The sequence below is a fragment of the Panulirus ornatus genome, chromosome 67 (assembly GCF_036320965.1).
Source record: "Panulirus ornatus isolate Po-2019 chromosome 67, ASM3632096v1, whole genome shotgun sequence".
Taxonomy (NCBI): domain Eukaryota; kingdom Metazoa; phylum Arthropoda; class Malacostraca; order Decapoda; family Palinuridae; genus Panulirus; species Panulirus ornatus.
Window position 1 is genome coordinate 19481894 of NC_092290.1, and position 22474 is coordinate 19504367.

At 40.9% G+C, this 22474-nt stretch overlaps 1 protein-coding gene across 7 annotated transcripts in view; it reads right to left on the reverse strand.

Moving 5' to 3' along the window:
• The window catches only part of LOC139747138 (nuclear transcription factor Y subunit alpha-like), a 211476-nt gene that overhangs the window by 53979 nt on the left and 135023 nt on the right, over positions 1-22474 (reverse strand). For 6 of the 7 annotated variants that reach the window (XM_071659059.1, XM_071659061.1, XM_071659056.1 and 3 more), the window contains exons 8-9: positions 10608-10655; positions 10008-10047 (exon numbers count right to left, since the gene is read on the reverse strand). In XM_071659059.1, the coding sequence (XP_071515160.1) occupies positions 10008-10047; positions 10608-10655 (88 nt within the window). The remainder of the gene's footprint in view (positions 1-10007; positions 10048-10607; positions 10656-22474) is intronic. The other variant, XM_071659062.1, reaches the window with a different exon arrangement.

A 22474-nucleotide genomic window follows, 5' to 3' on the forward strand; every position in this document is an offset into this window, starting at 1 on the left:
CTTCTGACATATATATCCTCTTTGTCAATCTTTCCTTACTCCTTTCCACACGTCCAAACCATTTCAATACACCCTTTCATTACTTATTCAAGCAAAACTCCTCACACCACATATTGTCCTCATACATTTCATTTCTATCACATTCACCTTCCTCCACACAACCTTGTCTATAGCCTCACAACCATATAATATTGTTATAACTACTATTCCTTCAAACATACCCGTTTTTACCCTCCACGATAAAATTCTCTCCTTCCACTCATTCTTTATCCCTCCCAGAACCTTCGCCCCCCAAGATAACATTCTCTCTTTCCACATACTCTTCACTGCTGCAAGAACCTTCACCCCCTCCCTTAGCCAATGATTCACTTCCCCTTCCATGACTCCATTCACTGGAAAGTCCACTACCAGATATCTAAAACACTTCACTTCCTTCGAATTTTCTCCATTCAAACTTACATCCCAAGTAACCTGTCCTTCAACCCTGCTGAACCTAACAACTTTGCTTTTATTCACATTCACTCTGAACTTCCTTGTTTCACATACTCTTCCAAACTCAGTTACCAAATTCAGCAGTATCTCACTTGAATCTTCCACTAGTACTGGATCATCAGCAACAAGTAAAAACATTCCCAGGCCCTCTCATCCCCCACAAACTGAATAATCGCCCCTCTCTTCAAGACTCTCAATCTACCTCCCTCTCCATCCCATCCAAAAACATACTGAACAACCATTGTTACATCACATATCCCTTCCACAGACCAAACTTTACTTAGAAACATTCACTTTTGTCTCTTCCTACTTGTACACATGCTTTACACCCTCGATAAAAACTTCTCACTAATTCTAGCAGTTCTCCTCCGATACCGTACATTCTTAAAACTTTCCATAAAGCATCTCTATCAACCAAATCACATGCTTTCTCAAAGTCCATAAAAGACACATACAAATGCATGTTTCTCTAAGTCTATGCATCTATCTATATCTCTGACACCTGTTCCTAATGGAACTCCCTCAAGGGGGTGGCCACAGCAACAGTCTCCATAACCAGTGAACCCTGTGCTACTTCTTAGCCTTTAGTGCCTTACCCTTGACATGCTTGCCACAGGCAGAAGATAACTCTATATAGCATTTGCAGAGGCTCCTACCTAATGTTCCTACTTACTACTTCTATCTAATGCTCCAGCCAACCACTACTACCTAAAGTTTCTCTCAAGTGCTCAAGCCTAAATATTCCTTTTTAATATTTCTTTTTTTTTGCTTTGTCGGTCTCCCGCGTTTGCGAGGTAGTGCAAGGAAACAGACGAAAGAAATGGCCCAACCCACCCCCATACACATGTATATACATACGTCCACACACACAAATATACATACCTACACAGCTTTCCATGGTTCACCCCAGACGCTTCACATGCCCTGATTCAATCCACTGACAGCACGTCAACCACGGTATACCACATCGATCCAATTCACTCTATTCCTTGCCCTCCTTTCACCCTCCTGAATGTTCAGGCCCCGATCACACAAAATCTTTTTCACTCCATCTTTCCACCTCCAATTTGGTCTCCCACTTCTCCTAGTTCCCTCCACCTCCGACACATATATCATCTTGGTCAATCTTTCCTCACTCATTCTCTCCATGTGCCCAAACCATTTCAAAACACCCTCTTCTGCTCTCTCAACCACGCTCTTTTCATTTCCACACATCTCTCTTACCCTTACATTACTTACTCGATCAAACAACCTCACACCACACATTGTCCTCAAACATCTCATTTCCAGCACATCCACCCTCCTCCGCACAACTCTATCCATAGCCCACGCCTCGCAACCATACAACATTGTTGGAACCACTATTCCTTCAAACATACCCATATTTGCTTTCCGAGATAATGTTCTCGACTTCCACACATTCTTCAAGGCTCCCAGGATTTTCGCCCCCTCCCCCACCCTATGATTCACTTCCACTTCCATGGTTCCATCCGCTGCCAGATCCACTCCCAGATATCTAAAACACTTTACTTCCTCCAGTTTTTCTCCATTCAAACTTACCTCCCAATTGACTTGACCCTCAACCCTACTGTACCTAATTACCTTGCTCTTATTCACATTTACTCTTAACTTTCTTCTTTCACACACTTTACAGAACTCAGTCACCAGCTTCTGCAGTTTCTCACATGAATCAGCCACCAGCGCTGTATCATCAGCGACAAACAACTGACTCACTTCCCAAGCTCTCTCATCCACAACAGACTTCATACTTGCCCCTCTTTCCAAAACTCTTGCATTTACCTCCCTAACAACCCCATCCATAAACAAATTAAACAACCATGGAGACATCACACACCCCTGCCGCAAACCTACATTCACTGAGAACCAATCACTTTCCTCTCTTCCTACACGTACACATGCCTTACATCCTCGATAAAAACTTTTCACTGCTTCTAACAACTTGCCTCCCACACCATATATTCTTAATACCTTCCACAATTCTCTATCAACTCTATCATATGCCTTCTCCAGATCCATAAATGCTACATACAAATCCATTTGCTTTTGTAAGTATTTCTCACATACATTCTTCAAAGGAAACACCTGATCCACACATCCTCTACCACTTCAGAAACCACACTGCTCTTCCCCAATCTGATGCTCTGTACATGCCTTCACCCTCTCAATCAATACCCTCCCATATAATTTACCAGGAATACTCAACAAACTTATACCTCTGTAATTTGAGCACTCACTCTTATCCCCTTTGCCTTTGTACAATGGCACTATGCACGCATTCCGCCAATCCTCAGGCACCTCACCATAAGTCATACATACATTAAATAACCTTACCAACCAGTCAATAATACAGTCACCCCCTTTTTTAATAAATTCCACTGCAATACCATCCAAACCTGCTGCCTACCTTATACTTATATCTACTGCTCCTTTCATTCTGCCAAAAGGCAAGGCTAACGTATAGTGTTCACCACAAGAGGGCTAACGTATAGTGTTCACCACAAGTCTATATTTACAAAGAATGAGCTGTGAGATTTAAGTGCTGTCAAGTGTTATGTATGACAAAGGAGAGATTGTATGCTTGTGGAAAGAAAGCCAGTAGTCCATGTGTGGATGTAGCAAAATGAGATGACAGCTACCTGGGTCAGAGGAGTGAAACTTGACAACCACTAGAGTGGTGGCTTACTTAGAACTATCACTAACCCTACCAATACCCAGGTAGGTAGTACTGGTAATATATTTCCCTGGTCATTGGCTGCCTACCAAGTACTATTTACACAGTTTCTCTAAGAATTTCTCAAATACATTTCATAAAGCAAACACCTGATCCATACATCCTCTAACACTTCTGAAACCACACTGCTCCTCCCCAATCTGATCCTCTGTATATGCCTTCACCCTTTCAATCAACACTCTCCCATCCAACTTATATGGTACATTCACCAAACTTATAATTCTGTGGTTTGAACACATCTGTATCCCCCATGCATTTATATAATGGCACTATACATGTATTCTGTCAATCCTCAGGTACCTCAACATAATTCATACATATAATGAATACATATAATGAATATCCTGCTATTGACGTTTGTGTAAATAAATTATACATTTCCTTTTTTCCATAGCCAGAGGTTGAACCATTATGTGACATTCATTTTTTTCATTCATTTCAAGCGAGAAGTTTCAGTTTTCTAAATTGTTTCTTACATTTTTCATATGTATATATATGTATGTGTGTGTGTGTGTATATATGCGTATGTATGTGTATGTGTGTGTATGTGTATATGTATATATATATATATGTATATTATCCCTGGGGATAGGGGTGAAAGAATACTTCCCACGTATTCCTCGCGTGTCGTAGAAAGCGACTAGAGGGGACGGGAGCGGGGGGCCAGAAATCCTCCCCTCCTTGTATTAACTTTCTAAAATGGGAAACAGAAGAAGGAGTCACGCGGGGAGTGCTCATCCTCCTCGAAGGCTCAGAGTGGGGTGCCTAAATGTGTGTGGATGTAACCAAGATGTGAAAAAAGGAGAGATAGGTAGTATGTTTGAGGAAAGGAACCTGGATGTTTTGGCTCTGAGTGAAACGAAGCTCAAGGGTAAAGGGGAAGAGTGGTTTGGGAATGTCTGGGGAGTAAAGTCAGGGGTTAGTGAGAGGACAAGAGCAAGGGAAGGAGTAGCAATACTCCTGAAACAGGAGTTGTGGGAGTATGTGATAGAGTGTAAGAAAGTAAATTCTAGATTGATATGGGTAAAACTGAAAGTTGATGGAGAGAGGTGGGTGATTATTGGTGCATATGCACCTGGGCATGAGAAGAAAGATCAAGAGAGGCAAGTGTTTTGGGAGCAGCTGAATGAGTGTGTTAGTGGTTTTGATGCACGAGACCGGGTTATAGTGATGGGTGATTTGAATGCAAAGGTGAGTAATGTGGCAGTTGAGGGAATAATTGGTATACATGGGGTGTTCAGTGTTGTAAATGGAAATGGTGAAGAGCTTGTAGATTTATGTGCTGAAAAAGGACTGATGATTGGGAATACCTGGTTTAAAAAGCGAGACATACATAAGTATACTTATGTAAGTAGGAGAGATGGCCAGAGAGCGTTATTGGATTACGTGTTAATTGACAGGCGTGCGAAAGAGAGACTTTTGGATGTTAATGTGCTGAGAGGTGCAACTGGAGGGATGTCTGATCATTATCTTGTGGAGGCTAAGGTGAAGATTTGTATGGGTTTTCAGAAAAGAAGAGTGAATGTTGGGGTGAAGAGGGTGGTGAGAGTAAGTGAGCTTGAGAAGGAGACCTGTGTGAGGAAGTACCAGGAGAGACTGAGTACAGAATGGAAAAAGGTGAGAACAATGGAAGTAAGGGGAGTGGGGGAGGAATGGGATGTATTTAGGGAATCAGTGATGGATTGCGCAAAAGATGCTTGTGGCATGAGAAGAGTAGGAGGTGGGTTGATTAGAAAGGGTAGTGAGTGGTGGGATGAAGAAGTAAGAGTATTAGTGAAAGAGAAGAGAGAGGCATTTGGACGATTTTTGCAGGGAAGAAATGCAATTGAGTGGGAGATGTATAAAAGAAAGAGACAGGAGGTCAAGAGAAAGGTGCAAGAGGTGATAAAAAGGGCAAATGAGAGTTGGGGTGAGAGAGTATCATTAAATTTAGGGAGAATAAAAAGATGTTCTGGAAGGAGGTAAATAAAGTGCGTAAGACAAGGGAGCAAATGGGAACTTCAGTGAAGGGCGCAAATGGGGAGGTGATAACAAGTAGTGGTGATGTGAGAAGGAGATGGAGTGAGTATTTTGAAGGTTTGTTGAATGTGTTTGATAATAGAGTGGCAGATATAGGGTGTTTTGGTCGAGGTGGTGTGCAAAGTGAGAGGGTTAGGGAAAATGATTTGGTAAACAGAGAAGAGGTAGTGAAAGCTTTGCGGAAGATGAAAGCCGGCAAGGCAGCAGGTTTGGATGGTATTGCAGTGGAATTTATTAAAAAAGGGGGTGACTGTATTGTTGACTGGTTGGTAAGGTTATTTAATGTATGTATGACTCATGGTGAGGTGCCTGAGGATTGGCGGAATGCGTGCATAGTGCCATTGTACAAAGGCAAAGGGGATAAGAGTGAGTGCTCAAATTACAGAGGTATAAGTTTGTTGAGTATTCCTGGTAAATTATATGGGAGGGTATTGATTGAGAGGGTGAAGGCATGTACAGAGCATCAGATTGGGGAAGAGCAGTGTGGTTTCAGAAGTGGTAGAGGATGTGTGGATCAGGTGTTTGCTTTGAAGAATGTATGTGAGAAATACTTAGAAAAGCAAATGGATATGTATGTAGCATTTATGGATCTGGAGAAGGCATATGATAGAGTTGATAGAGATGCTCTGTGGAAGGTATTAAGAATATATGGTGTGGGAGGCAAGTTGTTAGAAGCAGTGAAAAGTTTTTATCGAGGATGTAAGGTATGTGTACGTGTAGGAAGAGAGGAAAGTGATTGGCTCTCAGTGAATGTAGGTTTGCGGCAGGGGTGTGTGATGTCTCCATGGTTGTTTAATTTGTTTATGGATGGGGTTGTTAGGGAGGTGAATGCAAGAGTTTTGGAAAGAGGGGCAAGTATGAAGTCTGTTGGGGATGAGAGAGCTTGGGAAGTGAGTCAGTTGTTGTTCGCTGATGATACAGCGCTGGTGGCTGATTCATGTGAGAAACTGCAGAAGCTGGTGACTGAGTTTGGTAAAGTGTGTGGAAGAAGAAAGTTAAGAGTAAATGTGAATAAGAGCAAGGTTATTAGGTACAGTAGGGTTGAGGGTCAAGTCAATTGGGAGGTGAGTTTGAATGGAGAAAAACTGGAGGAAGTGAAGTGTTTTAGATATCTGGGAGTGGATCTGGCAGCGGATGGAACCATGGAAGCGGAAGTGGATCATAGGGTGGGGGAGGGGGCGAAAATTCTGGGGGCCTTGAAGAATGTGTGGAAGTCGAGAACATTATCTCGGAAAGCAAAAATGGGTATGTTTGAAGGAATAGTGGTTCCAACAATGTTGTATGGTTGCGAGGCGTGGGCTATGGATAGAGTTGTGCGCAGGAGGATGGATGTGCTGGAAATAAGATGTTTGAGGACAATGTGTGGTGTGAGGTGGTTTGATCGAGTGAGTAACGTAAGGGTAAGAGAGATGTGAGGAAATAAAAAGAGCGTGGTTGAGAGAGCAGAAGAGGGTGTTTTGAAGTGGTTTGGGCACATGGAGAGGATGAGTGAGGAAAGATTGACCAAGAGGATATATGTGTCGGAGGTGGAGGGAACAAGGAGAAGAGGGAGACCAAATTGGAGGTGGAAAGATGGAGTGAAAAAGATTTTGTGTGATCGGGGCCTGAACATGCAGGAGGGTGAAAGGAGGGCAAGGAATAGAGTGAATTGGAGCGATGTGGTATACCGGGGTTGACGTGCTGTCAGTGGATTGAATCAAGGCATGTGAAGTGTCTGGGGTAAACCATGGAAAGCTGTGTAGGTATGTATATTTGCGTGTGTGGACGTATGTATATACATGTGTATGGGGGTGGGTTGGGCCATTTCTTTCGTCTGTTTCCTTGCGCTACCTCGCAAACGCGGGAGACAGCGACAAAGTATAATAAAAAAAAAATAAAAATAATGAATATCCATATCATCCAATCGACAACACAGTCAACCCCTTTCTTAATAACTTCAGCAGCAATTCCATCCATTTCAGAGGCCTGCCACATTTCATCTTATGCATAGCTTTCACCACCTCTTCCCTTTTCACCAAACCACTCTCCAAAACTCTCTCATTTCACATACTAACCCACCCCAAACATCTTACATATGCCACACTATCATCTAATACATTCATCAGTCCTTCAAAATACTCATTCCTCAATTCATCAATATGTTACCACATTACCTTTTCCCCCTTCATTAATAATTGTATTGTTCTCTGGTTTTTGCACATTATTAACCTCTTCCAAACCATCTTATTCTCCATAAGATTACTGATATTCACTCACACCATCTCTCATCTGCTCTCATTTTCAACCATGTACTTACTTCTTGACCTCCTCCACTTTCTCTTACACATTCCCAGAAACATGCAGTCTTTCCCTGTAAGAACTTTCCAAATGCCTCTCTTTTGTCATTCACTAGCAACTTTACTTATTACTTGCTGCCCTTTCTAATCTGTACACCTCCCACCTTTTATATGCAATGTGCATCTCTCACACGTGCCAGTACTGCTTCCCTAAATACCTCCCATTCCTCACTCATTCCCCTTGCTTCATTCACTTTCACCTTTTGCAATTCTAAACTCAATCTCTCTAGGTAATTCCTCATACATTTCTCTTTTCTCAGATCATTTACTCTCGCCATTCTTTTCTTCCTAACATAGTTTCCTCTTTTCTGAAAACCTTTACAAATCTTCACCCTTGCCTCCACAACAGCTGCCCCTCTCAGCACATTCACATCCCAAAGTCTTTATTTTACATGCCTATCAATTATCATTTGATCCAATGATGCCCACTGACCATCTTTCCTACTCACTATTCAGTGTGAGAAGCACTGAGAAATCAGTGGTGTAAGGTACATGTATGAGTACGAAGACAGAAGAGTGAATGGATCCAAGTGAAAGCTGGTCTATGGCAGAGGTGTGTGTGATGTCACATTGGGCTGGTGAGGGAGGTAAATAGGAGAGTCTTAGAGAGAGGAGCGAGTATGCAAAGTGTGCGTGATGAGAGTGCCTGGGAAGTGACTCAGTCAGTTGTTGTTTACTGATGATACAGCACATGCGGTAGATTCAAGTAAGAAACTGTAGAAGCTGGAGATTGAGTCTTAGAGGGTTTTTTTTCTTTTCTTTTCTTTCCTAAAAGAGGGAACAGAGAAGGGGACCAGGTGAGGATATTCCCTCAAAGGCCCAGTCCTCTGTTCTTAATGCTACCTCGCTAATGTGGGAAATGGCGAATAGTATGAAAGAGAGAAAAAGCAAGGTTATTAGGTTTAGCAGAGTTGGGGGACAGTTTAGTTGGGATGCGAGTTTGAAAAGAGAAAAAAATGGAGGAAATGGAGTGTTTCAGATACCTAGGAGTGGACATGGAAGCAAATGGAACCATGGAAGCAAAAGTGAGTCATAGGGTGGGTAAGGGGGTAAATGCTTCTAGGAGCACTGATGAATGTGTGGAAAGAGAGAACATACTATGTGTGGAGCCTAAATAGGTATATATGAAGGTAAAGTAGTCCAAGTAATATCATATGGATGTAAGGCATGGGCTATAGGATAAGGTTGTGCTCAGGAGGGTTGAAATGTTGGAAATGGAAATGAAATGTTATAGGATAATGTGTGGTATGAGGTGATTTGATTGAGCAAATAATGAAAGGGTAAAAGAGTGTGGTTGACCTAAGTGAAGAGGGTGTGCTAAAATGGTTTGGACATATGGGGACAATGAGTGAGGAAAGGTTGAGAAAGAGGATATATGTATCAGAAATGGAGGGAACAAGATCTGAGAGACCAAACTGGAGACTGAAGGATGGAGTGTTAATGATTTTGAGTAATTAGTGCCTGAATATGCAGGAGATTGGAAGGCATGCAAGGGACAGAGCGAATTGGAACGATGTGGTATACTTGAATAGACAAGCTATAAATGGACTGAACCAGAACATGTGAAGCATCTGGCATAAACCATGGAAACGTCTGAGGTCTGGTTGTGATTTCTGTACATTACAAATGACAGCTAGAGACTGGATGTAATCAGATGTAGCCTTTCTTCATCTGTTCCTGTCGCTATATCACTAATGCAGGAAACAGCGATTAAGTTTGAAAAAATCTCCATTTCAAATTCCCGTCCTTTCCATTTTAAAATCCCCTTCAGCTTTTTGATTTTCATTTAACTATTTTTCATTCATCGTTACCTGATCTTACACTTTTGTCCTTTACTTCTTCTCCCTTAATGGACCAATTCTGTAGTTCTGATTGCTTCATACAATGTGACCTACAGTTTATCCTTGATAATGCACTGCTTCTAGAGAAAAAAGGAGAGCAAACCCTATTCATGATACTACAACTACAAAATGACCGATTTCCTTGAAACTCTAAAATAAAGTGACATATATCCTTGATACTGAACAAAAAAATTACCTATATCCCTGATACTGTACAACAAAATGACCTATATCCTTGATACTAAACAAGAGTAACCTAAATCCCTGACACTGCACAACATGATCTATATCCTTGACACTGCAAAACAAGTGCCATATATCCTTGATACTGTACAACAAAATGACCTATACTGTTGATACTATACAAAAAAATGACCCATATCCTTGATACTGTACAACAAAGTGACCTATATCCTTGATACTGCACAACCATTTAACATTTTCAAGGGAAGGATACTACTATTTTTCAATTTTTTTTTTAATCCATGTGACACTTCAGCTGTGGCAAATATATGTGCAGTAGCATGGGTTTCAAAGCCTCTGGGAGACGAACTTCAATTCCCTCACCTGTAGACCAAGTCCTCCTAAGTTGTCCATCATGTCTTCTCTGTAAAGTAAAAGAAGGATAATAAAAATCAAAATTTAACAAACACTAGACACATGCCAGTATTACTCGTTTCTGTTTAGCTATTTCCATTAGATTTCTCAAACACATCTATGTGTTAAGCTAAAGCATAATGATTACCATTCTGTGTGACCAACAGATGAAAAAAATAAAAGTAGCAGGTGACCAATGTTACTGGTGGACTGTACCCGACTATACTTGCAACTTGATCATTTGTGAGGTGAAGAGGAAGGAGAGACCCTATATAGTACCATAAAAAAAAAAAAATCAACTTTACAGTGGTAAGACAAGATGAAAGGTTCATGCCTACTGACAGCCTTTAACACTTTCAGTACCATAACCCACAGCATCTGGTATACAATATGCCACACAGAGTGCAAGTTCATTAGTTTCCATTAACGATCACAGCTGCCTTTGAACTTCTACAAATTCATGGTGGCCTAATCAAAACAGAAAACACTAAAAGGGTTAAAGAAACTGCCAAGACACACAACCCTTCTCCCTCAGGTTAGTCTACCAGTATACGCTACTTGGCAACTCACCTCGAGTGGTTTCTGTCTGTGAAGTTATTATTGCGATTGTTATTGGCGCTGTAAAAAGGAAAAAAAAATCCACTTGAAGAACTAAGTCTAAAATCTGAAAGGGCTTTAGTGATATATCCAACACATATGGAAACCTGTTCATTTATATTTCACATAAAGTTCTGGTTCTTTATATGAAGACTTTTATGCTATTTCAAACAGAAACAAGAAAATATGCATGCAGATCATGTTGATTCCCTTACTTAAAATTTGGTCTATTTATTGCAAAAAAACAGTGTACATGTATATACAGACACACCTGGATCAGAAAACTATATTTTTCATTTCTATCCTTCAGGGTACAGCACAATATAGTATTGCTTTGTTATTTATATGCACCTCTTCCATCTTTAAACTTTGAGATATAACTCAAATACAGATGGATTTATGGGGAGATATACTCTGCACTACTTCAAAAGTAATTATTTCATTAAAGAAGAGGAGCAGAAGGGTTTCATACTGTACTCTGACAGACTAGATACAAAGATAAAGACTAAATTAGCCCAATTCCAACTCTGATCAAATACTATGATTTAAAGGTTTTTCCCATGGGACTGACTTTTCTCATGAAAAATGTTCATCTGATGCAAAAGCCAAAGAGACCATGCATCTGAATGTAGAAAAGGCAAGAGAAAAAAGTTCTGAAAATGTGATAGAGGTTGAGAAAGTGCAAAAAAGTTGAATGGAAAAAAGGTATACTGTGTATGTGTGAGAAAAAGATATTAAGTCTAGTCCATTACCTTAGTTCTAGTGTGACTATGAAAAACCAGCAACCCTAACTTGGAAGTGTGTGATAGTTCTGGGCATTTCTAACAATCCAGTCAGAATGGTAGTACTGCCCTTGGGTGACTGCTGATACAACCTATTGCCTGCTGAATAAAATCAGTTACAGTCTTAGCCTCAGTCAAGTAATGACAAAATAACATAGACAAAGCAACTAATCAAAAATTGAGTATGCTGCAAAAAATCAGCCACCTTTAAATAGCATAGGCTTCCACAAATTAATGCAGCCCCAGTCAACTCCACAATCAATGTGTCCTAATAAAACAACAAAAGTCACACAAGGGAGGAGCAAGATGGCAATTGTGTTTGAACTTAGTCCACGTCAAAGATAAAAAAAAAGTCTTACCAAGATACTTTTTTCCTAAACTTAACACAACTGCAAAAAAAGACAATGTAACATGAAGCAGTAAACTAGTTAACACAATGGAGTAACAGCAGTTAACTAAAGTACATATACGTACACAAATTTGAAAAGTATCAAACCAGGCATTATTCCAAGATTACCAAGTTGGCAATATCTTCCACATGCAGACTTGATATCTATCCAACATTAATTGGCTCCAAAAAGCAGAGGGCAGCCACCATCTTGGATCTTGTAAAGGTGAACCGTCTATTCCTGCTGCTTTGATTTTACTCAAATATTTGGGTAAAACATGTGAGAAATAGGAGTGAGTGGTGAGATATGGAAGTCAAGTTGCTAGTAAGAGAAAGAAGAGAGGTGTACAAGTGTTATAAACAAGGAAGGAGTGCAAATTATTGGGAGATGTACAAGAGAAAACGGCAGGAGGTGAAGATGGTGCAGGGACTGAAAATGGCATATGAGAGTTGGGGTGAGCATCAACAAACTTCCGTGGGATCAAAAGTGTTTTGAAGGAGGTTAATAAGGTTAACAGTGTGAGAACATGAGAAAAAATGTGAGCATCAGTGAAAGGTGGATGGGAAGTGGTAAAACACAAAAACAATGTGAAGTGGATATAGTATTTTGGAGGACTGTTGAAAACCAGATACAGGTTGTACCTCTCTAATCCAGAGCTCTGTGGTCTGAAAACATTTTGAATCTGCTGCCATTAGTTATTAGTTTTGTACATCTGCCACTAAGGTGGTGCTGTTTGCAGCACTAAGGCACCAAACTCTGTTTACACTGCAGCTAAGCTAATCAACTGTCCTGTTAATTTCTTATATCAAACTGTATTTTAGCCCTTCAGGATGTCAGGTGCAGAAGATGGTGCTAGTTCTAATAAGCATAATTCATTATCTACACTTAAAAAGGTGAAGTTACTGAAAAAAATTTGATAGTGGAACTTCTGTAAAGACTTTTGTGCGAGTGCCAAGAGATCGAATCGTCAACTGTGTATGACTTAGGGGACAATTTCTGTTTTCTGGCAGTTTCTATGGCCTGGCAATGACCTGGGTCCAAGGCTGCCACATTAAAGATGTACAAACCTGTATAAATTTCCATTAGTAAAGAAAGAGCATGAAAGGAAGAACAAAACAAAATATATTCTTTTCTATTATACTTTGTTGCTGTCTCCCGCGTTAGCGAGGTAGCACAAGGAAACAGACGAAAGAATGGCCCCAACCCACCCACATACACATGTATATACATAAACGTCCACACACAGCAAATATACATATCTATACATCTCAACGTATACATATATATATACACACACACAAACATATACTATATACACATGTACAGAATGGAAAAGGTGAGAACAAAGTACGTAAAAGGGAGTGGGGGAGGAATGGGATGTATTTAGGGAAGCAGTTGATGGCTTGTGCAAAAGATGCTTGTGGCATGAGAAGCATGGGAGGTGGGCAGATTAGAAAGGGTAGTGAGTGATGGGATGAAGAAGTAAGATTATTAGTGAAAGAAAAAGAGAGAGGCATTTCGACAATCTTTGCAGGGAAATAATGCAAAATGACTGGGAGATGTATAAAAGAAAGAGGGTAGGAGGTCAAGAGAAAGGTGCAAGAGGCGAAAAAGAGGGCAAATGAGAGTTGGGGGTGAGAGAGTATCATCAAATTGTAGGAGAATTAAAAGATGTTTTGGAAGGAGGTAAATAAAGTGCGTAAGACTAGGGAACAAGTGGGAACCTCAGTGAAGGGGACTAATGGGGAGGTGATAGCAAGTAGTGGTGATGTGAGGAGATGGAGTGAGTATTTTGAAATTGAAATGAAATGAAATGAAAACCCCACCCCTGCATGAGCACAAGGTAGCACTAGGAAAAGACACCAAAGGCCACATTCGTTCACACTCAGTCTCTAGCTGTCATGTCTAATGCACCAAAACCACAGCTCCCTTTCCACATCCAGACCTCACAAAACTTTCCATAGTTTACCCCTGATGCTTCACATGCCCTGGTTTAATCTATTGACAGCACGTCGACCCCGGTATACCACATTATTCCAATTCACTCTATTCCTTCCACGCCTTTCACTCCTTCATGTTCAGGCCCCGATCACTCAAAAATCTTATTTATTTATATTATCATAATATACTTTGTCACTGTCTCCCGTGTTAGCGAGGTAGCGCGAGGAAACAGACGAAAGAATGGCCTAACCCATCCACAGAAACATATTTTTTTTTTCTGCTTTGTCGCTGTCTCCCGCGTTTGCGAGGTAGTGCAAGGAAACAGACGAAAGAAATGGCCCAACCCACCCCCATACACATGTATATACATACGTCTACACACACAAATATACATACCTACACAGCTTTCCATGGTTTACCCCAGACGCTTCACATGCCTTGATTCAATCCACTGACAGCACGTCAACCCCGGTATACCACATCGATCCAATTCACTCTATTCCTTGCCCTCCTTTCACCCTCCTGCATGTTCAGGCCCCGATCACACAAAATCTTTTTCACTCCATCTTTCCACCTCCAAGTTGGTCTCCCACTTCTCGTTCCCTCCACCTCCGACACATATATCCTCTTGGTCAATCTTTCCTCACTCATTCTCTCCATGTGCCCAAACCATTTCAAAACACCCTCTTCTGCTCTCTCAACCACGCTCTTTTTATTTCCACACATCTCTCTTACCCTTACGTTACTTACTCGATCAAACCACCTCACACCACACATTGTCCTCAAACATCTCATTTCCAGCACATCCATCCTCCTGCGCACAACTCTATCCATAGCCCATGCCTTGCAACCATACAACATTGTTGGAACCACTATTCCTTCAAACATACCCATTTTTGCTTTCCGAGATAATGTTCTCGACTTCCACACATTCTTCAAGGCTCCCAGAATTTTCGCCCCCTTCCCCACCCTATGATCCACTTCCGCTTCCATGGTTCCATCCGCTGCCAGATCCACTCCCAGATATCTAAAACACTTTACTTCCTCCATTCAAACTTACCTCCCAATTGACTTGACCCTCAACCCTACTGTACCTATAACCTTGCTCTTATTCACATTTACTCTTAACTTTCTTCTTTCACACACTTTACCAAACTCAGTCACCAGCTTCTGCAGTTTCTCACATGAAACAGAAACATGTATAATCATAAATACCCACTCACGCACATATACATACCTATACATTTCAACATATACATACACAGACACATACATATATAACCATGTACATATTCATACATGCTGCCTGTAGCCATTCCCGCCACCACCCAGCCACATATGAAATGAAAACCCCCACACCCTGTGGCACGCGTGAGGTAGTACTAGGAAAAGACAACAAAGGCCACATTCATTCACACTCAGTTTCTAGTTGTCATGTGTAAATGCACCGAAACAACAGCTCCCTTTCTACTTCCATACCCCATAAAACTTTCCATGGCTTACCCCAGACACTTCACATGCCCTGATTCAATCCACTGAAAGCATGTCCACCCCGGTATACCACATCATTCCAATCCACTCTACTCCTTGCACACCTTTCACCCTCCTGTATGTTCAAGCCCCTGATCACTCAAAATCTTTTTCACTCCATCTTTCCACATCCAATTTGGTCTCCCACGTCTCCTCGTTCCCTCCACCTCTGACACATATATCCTCTTGTCAATCTTTCCTCACTCATTCTCTCCATGTGACCAAACCATTTCAATACACCCTCTTCTACTCTCTCAACCACACACCTTTTATTACCATACATCTCTCTTACCCTTCCATTACTTAATCAAACCACCTCACACCACATACTGTCCTCAAACATCTCATTTCCAACACATCCACCCTCCTCCACACAACCCTATCTATAGCCCATTCCTCACAGCCATATAACATTGTTGGAACCACTATTCCTTCAAACATACCCATTTTTGCTCTCCAAGATAATGTTATCGCCTTCCACACATTCTTCAACGCTCCAGAACCTTCGCCCCCTTCCTCACCCTGTTACTCACTTCCACTTCCATCCGCTCCCATATCCTTTCACAAATAACTAAAACATTTCACTTCCTCCAGTTTTTTCTCCGTTCAAACTTACCTCCCAATTTACTTGTCCTCAACCCTACTGAACCTAACAACCTTGCTCTTATTCACATTCACTCTCAGCTTTCTTCTTTCACACACTTTACCAAACTCGTTCACCAACTTCTGCATTCTCACACGAATCAGCCACTAGAGCTGCATCATCAGCGAAGAACAACTGCCTCACTTCCAGGCCCTCTCATCCCCAACAGACTGCATACCAACCTCTTTCCCAATTATACCTCCCTAACCACTCCATCCATAAACAACCATGGGACATCACACACCCCTGCTGCAAAACGACATTCACTGGGAACCAGTCACTCTCCTCTCTTCCTACTCGTACACATGCTATACAGCCTTAGTAAAAACTTTTAACTACTTCTAATAAATATCACACCATTCCTCACACCTATACTCTTAACCATTCCACAAGCATCTCTATCAACCTATCATATGCCTTCTCCAATCCATGAATGCTACATATAAATCCATCTAAGTATTTTTCACATACATTCTTCAAAGGAAACACCTGATCCACATACCTCTACCACTTCTGGAACCACAATGCTCTTCCCCATCTGATGTTCTGTACATACCTTCACCCTCTCAATCACTACCTCCCATATAATTCCCCAGGAGTACTCAACAAACTTATGCTAAATTTGTGAGATCTATAAAGTGTAATCTGAGTATCGTACCAAAAAGTTTCTAATATGTGTACGGTCTAAAGGCAGAAGGCATATCCATTATCTTTATTTATCACAGTCCTACATAATGTGCTGTCTACCACAAACATTATACCACGAATCTTCACCTTTACCTCATGCTCAAAATGTTCATTTCATACATGAAGTACTGAAACAGCATGCGAATAATGGGGCTGTTAGTGGGATACAAATAAAACATTATCTTGCCCTGGCATCATTAAAACATGCGAAATAAGTAAAAATCTACTTTAAAGTATCCTGGAACTCAATTTTCACAAGAATAATATTTGAAACAATAAAAACCTGTTCTAACAGAATTCAATGTATCAAAATATGGCTTTTAAGGGACCCTTCAGACCCATTAGATTAAGTGTGGGATATAACAGAAATTTTTGTAAATGTCAATCACATCACAAATCTAGTTCATCAATGGAATAGTATTAGTTGCCAAACTCCGTCCAGGATGATGGAGAGAAACATGAGACAGCCTGTTGCACATCACCTCAATTACTTTATTCTATTTTCACTCATAATTTCACACTGATTGACAATAATCTCATGGCACAATACTATCTGTTGTGCCTTTATACCTATCAAAATATTTCAAGTAGAAATTGCAAGACAAAACAAGACATAATTGCAAAGACAAATGTGTAAGAAAAATCATGAACTACATGCATCTAAACAGTTATATTACTTTCTGCATACATGACTTTTCTGGGTGTACCATATCTATTAGATCTCTGTGACAGAGAGATCTATCTTAGACAAAAGGGAAGACTGCATGGACTGTTTGTATTTGGAGTGCCAGAATACACTAGACAATGTACCACATGAGAAACCGATTATGGAGGAGGATCACCACGAACAAATAAAGTGGAAACTCCTTTAATGGACAGAAAATTATCTACAGAATAAAGTGGAAACTCCTTTTCTGGACAGGTTATCATTTAAGTGAAAGGGAACAAAATAATTATGGTCAAAGTCACCAGTGGAGTGTTGCAGGGTTCTGTTATGGGACCAATACTCCCCTTCATCTATGTAAATGGATTCGTAACTGAATATGTTTGCAGATGACACAAAAGTAATGAGGGAACAGAAAAGTGTGGAGGATTGCATTCCCTTAAAAAGGAACCTAAACAAACATTTTTGTTGATCTTGATACATGGTTGATGATGTTCAATTCAAATAGATGCAAGATAATTAGGGTGGGCCACAGCAGCGAAAAAAAGTCTTGATATAATTATCATTTAGCAAAAAAACGTAGTGAGAATCTCTGTGAGGATGACTTGGGAGTCGGGCACTGTCCCTAAAACCCGTGACCAGAGTTCCACCTTAGCTGAGTAATTAATGAGGCCAACTGTCTGCTATCAAATACTAAAACAGAAGTCAAATTCATGGATTCAGGAAGCCGTTCAGATCACCATAAGCCTAAAACTAGAATATGCTTCTAAATTTGGTCAAAGCATCTACAGAAACACACAGAACTAACATAAAAGATTTAGAAGAGTGTGACTGAGATGATAACAAAATTAAAGGGGCTGAGTTGCACAGAAAGGCTGATGTTTGAATTTGCCCATCCTGGAAGAAAGTGACAGGTGACCCGATTACAACCTTTAATCTTTTTAACAGACATGCAAGCCGTGAACAGGTCTTAAGAGATGTATAGAATAAGCAGAAAGATTATCAAGAAACACAACACAAAAAATAAAAAAACGTATTAGGATGTAATTCTATCATGAGAATGGTGTATAAATGAAGTAAAATAACAAAAGACACACTTAATGCAAAGAAAATACAAAAATTAAAAGAGCAATACGATAAAGAATGATAAAAACGACAAGGCCCCATTAAGTGTAAAACTCCTCCCTACGGGAAACTAGAAAAAGGAACTTTTAATAATGTGGTACAGAGATATGTTAATACATATTCATATATATAAACAGTAGAACCTATACAACAAAATGGAAAGTATAACTTTTTTTTTTTTTTCTGCCGCTGTCTCCCGCGTTTGTGAGGTAGCGCAAGGAAACAGACGAAAGAAATGGCCCAACCCACCCCCATACACATGTATATACATACACGTCCACACACGCAAATATACATACCTACACAGCTTTCCATGGTGTACCCCAACCGCTTCACATGCCCTGATTCAATCCACTGACAGCACGTCAACCCCGGTATACCACATCGATCCAATTCACTCTATTCCTTGCCCTCCTTTCACCCTCCTGCTGTTTCAGGCCCCGATCACACAAAATCTTTTTCACTCCATCTTTCCACCTCCAATTTGGTCTCACACTTCTCCTCGTTCCCTCCATCTCCGGCACATATATCCTCTTGGTCAATCTTTCCTCACTCATTCTCTCCATGTGCCCAAGCCATTTCAAAACACCCTCTTCTGCTCTCTCAACCACGCTCTTTTATTTCCACACATCTCTCTTACCCTTACGTTACTTACTCGATCAAACCACCTCACACCACACATTGTCCTCAAACATCTCATTTCCAGCCCCATCCATCCTCCTGCGCACAACTCTATCCATAGCCCATGCCTCGCAACCATACAACATTGTTGGAACCACTATTCCTTCAAACATACCCATTTTTGCTTTCCGAGATAATGTTCTCGACTTCCACACCATTCTTCAAGGCTCCCAGAATTTTTGCCCCCTCCCCCACCCTATGATTCACTTCCACTTCCATGGTTCCATCTGCTGCCAAATCCACTCCCAGATATCTAAAACACTTTACTTCCTCCAGTTTTTCTCCCATTCAAACTTAACCTCCCAAGTGACTTGACCCTCAACCCTACTGTACCTAATAAGCTTGCTCTTATTCACATTTACTCTTAACTTTCTTCTTTCACACACTTTACCAAACTCAGTCACCAGCTTCTGCAGTTTCTCACATGAATCAGCCACCAGCGCTGTATCATCAGCGAACAACAACTGACTCACTTCCCAAGCTCTCTCATCCACAACAGACTTCATACTTTGCCCCTCTTTCCAAAACTCTTGCATTCACCTCTCTAACAACCCCATCCATAAACAAATTAAACAACCATGGAGACATCACACACCCCTGCCGAAAACCTACATTCACTGAGAACCAATCACTTTCCTCTCTTCCTACACGTACACATGCCTTACATCCTCGATAAAAACTTTTCACTGCTTCTAACAACTTGCCTCCCACCCCAAATATATTCTTAATACCTTCCACAGAGCATCTCTATCAACTCTATCATATGCCTTCTCCAGATCCATAAATGCTACATACAAATCCATTTGCTTTTCTAAGAATTTCTCACATACATTCTTCAAAGCAAACACCTGATCCACACATCCTCTACCACTTCTGAAACCACACTGCTCTTCCCCAATCTGATGCTCTGTAACATGCCTTCACCCTCTCAATCAATACCCTCCCATATAATTTACCAGGAATACTCAACAAACTTATACCTCTGTAATTTGAGCACTCACTCTTATCCCCTTTGCCTTTGTACAATGGCACTATGCACGCATTCCGCCAATCCTCAAGGCACCTCACCATGAGTCATACATACATTAAATAACCTTACCAACCAGTCAATTATACAGTCACCCCCTTTTTTAATAAATTCCACTGCAATACCATCCAAACCTGCTGCCTTGCCGGCTTTCATTTTCCGCAAAGCTTTTACTACCTCTTCTCTGTTTACCAAATCATTTTCCCTAACCCTCTCAGATTGCACACCACCTCGACCAAAACACCCTATATCTGCCACTCTATCATCAAACACATTCAACAAACCTTCAAAATACTCCATCTCCTCACATCACCACTACTTGTTATCACCTCCCCATTTGCCCCCTTCACTGAAGTTCCCATTTGCTCCCTTGCCCTTACGCACTTTATTTACCTCCTTCCAGAACAACTTTTTATCCTCCCTAAAATTCAATGATACTCTCTCACCCCAACTCTCATTAGCCCTCTTTTTCACCTCTTGCACCTTTCTCTTGACCTCCTGTCTCTCTCTTTTATACATCTCCCACTCAATTGCATTTTTTTCCCTGCAAAAATCGTCCAAATGCCTCTCTCTTCTCTTTCACTAATAATCTTACTTCTTCATCCCACCACTCACTACCCTTTCTAATCAACCCACCTCCCACTCTTCTCATGCCACAAGCATCTTTTGCACAATCCATCACTGATTCCCCACTCCCCTTGCTTCCATTGTTCTCACCTTTTTCCATTCTGTACTCAGTCTCTCCTGGTACTTCCTCACAAAAGTCTCCTACCCAAGCTCACTTACTCTACCACCCTCTTCACCCCAACATGTATAACTACATCATTAAATATGTAGATGACGAGGCATAAGAAAGTGTTATATCATATGCCTAGCTTTGGGACTGTCTGATTTTTTAAATTGGGAAAGCTTACAAAATGTGAAGTTTGGAAAAGTGTGCAAAAGGAAAAAGGGTTGAGAGTAAATGTGAACAAGTGCAAGGTTAAATTAGGTTAAGTAAGGTTGAGGGACACTACTCTTTCTAATCTGCCCACCTCCACCTACCTTTCTAATGCCACATGCATCTTTTGCACATGCAAACACTGCTTCCCTAAATACATCCCATTCTTCCCCCACTCCCCTCATGTCTTTTGCTCTCACCTTTTGCCATTCTACTCTCAATCTCTCCTGGTACTGCCTCACACAAGTCTCCTTTCCAAGCTCACTTCTCCCTATTATTTTCTCTTCTTTTTTTGAGAACCTCTACAATTCTTCACCTTCACCTCCACAAGACAGTGATCAGACATCCCACCAACTGCCCCTCTCAGCACACTAACATCCAAACATCTCTCTTTAACGCGCCTATCAATTAATACGTAATCCAATAATACCCTTTGACCATCTTTCCTACTCACATACGTATACTTATGTATATCTCCCTTTTTAAAACCATGTATTCCCAATCACGTCTTTTTTTTTCAGTCAGTACACAAACCCACAAGCTCTTCATCATTTCCATTCACAATACTGAATACCTCATGTACTCATGTACACCAATTATACCCTCATCTGCCACACCCCAACCTTTGCATTTAAATCACCCATCACTAATACCCAGTTCTGTGCATCAAAGCTACTGACACTCACTCAGCTGCTCCCAAAACACTTGCCTCTCACCAATAATCACCCATCTCTCTCCACACTTCCAGTTTACCCACATCAATCTAGAGTTTTACTTTCTAAAGTTTACTCACATCAATATAGAATTTACTTTCTTATCTCTATACACACTCCCACAACTCCTGCTTCTGGAGTAGTGCTATTCCTTCCTTAGCTCTTGTCCTCTCACCAACCCCTGACTTTACTCCCAAGACTTTCCCAAACCACTTTTCCCCTTTACCTTGAGCTTCATTTCACTCACAGCAAGAACAACCAAGTTTCTTTCCTCAAACAAACTGCCTATTTCTTTCTTCTCATCTTGGTTCCATCCACACACATTCAGACATCCTACTCTGAGCCTTCAAGGAGAATGAGCACTCCCCGCTTGACTCCTTCTTCTGTTTCTCCATTTAGAAATCAAAAATACAAGAAGGGGAGGGCTTCCTACCCACCCCCCAACCTCCTTTAAGTCACCCTCTATGACAGGCCGGGAATACATGGGAAGTAAAAGAGAGACTTTTGGATGTTAATGTGCTGAGTGGGTTAACTGGAGGGACGTCTCATTACTAACTTGTGGAGGCAAAGGTGAAGATTTGTAGAGGTTTTCAGAAAAGAAGAGATAACGTTTGGGAGAAGAGAGTGGTGAGAGTAAGTGAGTGAGACTTGTAAGAGGAAGTACCAGGAGAGACTGAGTGTAGAATGGCAAAAAGTGAGAACAAATGATGTAAGTGGA